This window comes from Priapulus caudatus, unplaced genomic scaffold, assembly GCF_000485595.1.
Source record: "Priapulus caudatus unplaced genomic scaffold, Priapulus_caudatus-5.0.1 Scaffold170, whole genome shotgun sequence".
In the NCBI taxonomy this organism is placed as follows: domain Eukaryota; kingdom Metazoa; phylum Priapulida; class Priapulimorpha; order Priapulimorphida; family Priapulidae; genus Priapulus; species Priapulus caudatus.
In genome coordinates, this window is record NW_014577231.1 from 366,059 (window position 1) to 369,622 (window position 3,564).

At 48.0% G+C, this 3,564-nt stretch overlaps 1 protein-coding gene across 1 annotated transcript in view; it reads right to left on the minus strand.

Annotated features, from left to right (window-relative positions):
* LOC106806624 (lethal(2) giant larvae protein homolog 1-like) overlaps nt 1-3,564 on the minus strand; it is a gene marked incomplete in the record, with an annotated part of 65,569 nt that overhangs the window by 38,599 nt on the left and 23,406 nt on the right. The window contains 3 exon segments of the mRNA XM_014808627.1: nt 784-925; nt 1,690-1,757; nt 2,383-2,600. Of these exon segments, the coding sequence (XP_014664113.1) occupies nt 784-925; nt 1,690-1,757; nt 2,383-2,600 (428 nt within the window).

Genomic DNA, 3,564 nt, shown 5'->3' on the forward strand with positions numbered 1-3,564 from the left:
GATCAGGGCGTCATGGGGCTTCAGAAAAATATTGGTTCCGAGGTTTGTGGAGGGGGGGTGCACGGTGGACCCTTCTAGCTCCCGGACTACGCCACATTTTTGGCGAATAGCTGCAGAATAAATGCAAATTTAACCACGACATAAATGCTATAAATAATAGAATAAAAAAATGTTTAATTACTAGTAATAATGGAATCATAACAACAACATAATTAGATAATATAATAATTATAATATTAAATAATAATAATAATAATAATGATAATAATAATAATAACAACTAGAGCACTCGGAGAGCGCAGACCTCTGCCAAGGCAGCTGAATTATCTCACTGTGAAAAATTTTATTAATTAATTAATTAATTAAATAATTGATTGGATCCGGATCACCACCAAAATGCAATCAATTCTAAGTCACCACATTTCTGACCTATCCTGGAAATTTTATTAATTAATTCGATCCGGATCACCACCAAAATGTAATCAATTCTAAGTTACCCCATTTCTGACCTATCCTGAAAATTGTATTAATTAATTAATTAATTGGATCCGGATCACCACCAAAATCTAATCAATTCTAAGTTAGCCCATTTGTGACCTATCGTGAAAATGTTATGACAATCCGTCCATAACTTTTTTAGTTAGGCTGTACACAAAGAACGGTGTTACAAACCCACAAACGAACAAACACTCAAACGAGCAAACACACGCCGGTGAAAACATAACCTCCTGCCAACCCCTTGGCGGAGGTAATAACGTGTCTGGCTGGGGGGGGGGCGCATACCTTGCGGAAGGGCGGCCACTCCTCGTCGTGGTCCTGCTGGTTCTCGTGTTCGCTCAGGAAGAATGGGGCAGTGTTCAGCTTGTAGAGCAGCTTCATCGCAATGCCCGACACGTCCCAGAAGCGCACGACACCGTCCTCATGCCTGCAGACACACGCCGATGTTACCACGGTTACACGCGCAGACGATGTTACCACGGTTACACGCGCAGCTGATGTTACCACGGTTACACGCGCAGCCGATGTTACCACAGTTACACGCGCAGCCGATGTTGCCACGGTTACACGTGCAGCCGATGTTACCACGGTTACATGCGCAGCCAATGTTACCATGGTTACACGCGCAGCCGATGTTACCACGGAAACGCGCAGCAATGCTACACACGGCAATACTGTACAGTAATGCTGTACACTACGTTAATTACCATGGCAATACTGTAGAGCAATGTGTCTGCAGGCACGCACGTGCAGCCGATGTTACCACGGATACACACAGTAATACTGCAGAGGCCGTTACCACGACATAATGTATAGCAATGCTCCACACAACGTTACCATGGCAATACTGTATAGGAATGTCGTGTCTGCAGGTAGTAACACAGAGGCAGACGATAATGACGCGACCAGGTGAGCTGTTCATGAGCTGAGAGTTCATGGGCTGTTCTGAGGCTGAGAGTTCATGGGCTGTTCTGAGGCTGAGAGTTCATGAGCTGTTCTGAGGCTGTGAGTTCATGGGCTGTTCTGAAGGTGTGAGTTCATGGCAATGTCGCGGCAGATAACAGAAACCTACGACCTGTCCTGCTCTATCAGGAGGAGCTATGATCGAGGATGATCTGGAATCTTTACTGGATACGGGTATCAGGTTTTCTGTAACCTGCTGCCTTACGTATGAGGAATGCGGTCACCTACCCTGTAAGCAGCAGCTCCCTCTTGGTGACCTCCTCGTTCAAGCTCTTCCCACCAGTTATCGGCCAATCCTGCAATCACACAAGAGAATAATTTCGTTAGCAAATGATATTAGGTGTCAAAGACACCAGACGATTCTAGTTCTACACGAATCATATACACACTCACATGTGACTCATTGTCTAGCCACCAGAATGCACATGCATAACTATGCTTGAACGCACGCACGCACGCACGCACGCACACGCACGCACGAACGCACGCACGTAGGAACACACACACGCACGCACGCACATACATGCACACACACACGCGCGCACACGCACACACGCACGCACGCACATACATGCACACACACACACGTACGAACACACGCACGCACACGCACGCACACACGCACGCACAGTCGCACACACGTACGAACACACACACGCACGCACGCCCACACGCACAGCCATCACCAACCAGATAACACTACAGCTACTACTACTTACTACTACTTCCTATATGGGCCGTGTAACCGTGAGTGAACTACTTACTACTACCTACTACTACATACTACTACGTACTACTACTACATACTACTACTGCCACTACTACTACCACTACTACTGCTACTACTACGTACTACTACTTACTACTAGTACCACTACATAGTACTACTATATAGTACTACTACTACGTACTACGGCTTACCCGTGGTGAATGGATGCTACCCTGCTTCTCGCCAGCGGCGGCGATGTTGTTCCAGAGAGCCTCGGGCACGTTGCTGCAGTGCGTCGTGCACATGATGGCCGACGCGTGCGGGCTCTGCAGGTAGGGCAGCTTAAAGGTCGGCCATCCGTCCGTCTCAAGGTCGATGAGCACGACCTCCTCGTCGGCGAGCACGACGAGCGTGTGCGGGTCGTCGTGTTCTGCAAACGAGCGGCGGCGGCGACAACGTCAACGACACGACAACGCAGACACCGGCGCCACCGTGAGGCCATAAACAACATCGCACTGGCGCCACCAAGATACCATAAACAACATCTCACTGGCGCCACCGTGAGGCCATAAACAACATCTCACTGGCGCCACCAAGATACCATAAACAACATCGCACGAGCGCCACCAAGATACCATAAACAACATCTCACGAGCGCCACCAAGATACCATAAACAACATCTCACTGGTGCCACCAAGATACCATAAACAACATCGCACTGGTGCCACCAAGATACCATAAACAACATCGCACTGGTGCCACCAAGATACCATAAACAACATCTCACGGGCGCCACCAAGATACCATAAACAACATCTCACTGGCGCCACCAAGATACCATAAACAACATCTCACTGGCGCCACCAAGATACCATAAACAACATCTCACGAGCGCCACCAAGATACCATAAACAACATCTCACGAGCGCCACCAAGATACCATAAACAACATCTCACGAGCGCCACCAAGATACCATAAACAACATCGCACTGGCGCCACCAAGATACCATAAACAACATCTCACTGGCGCCACCAAGATACCATAAACAACATCTCACTGGCGCCACCAAGATACCATAAACAACATTGCACTGGCGCCACCGTGAGACGGTAAATGTCATCATGGTGGCGCCACCATGTTATGGGCAACAGCATCACACCGGCCCCACCATGAGACCAATTATGCTATTACATGCAAACACTGGCCATCAACTTCAGGACATGCAGAGATGAGTACCACCAATGGACTATAAACGACTGAGCAAGGTATATATGCCATCTAACGTGACACTAGCTATACATTAAACAAGAGCCGCAGAGCGTCTGGGCTCATCTGAGGTCTGTTGCTACGATTATAAACGTATAAATTTCATTCGTGCGTAGTACCACATT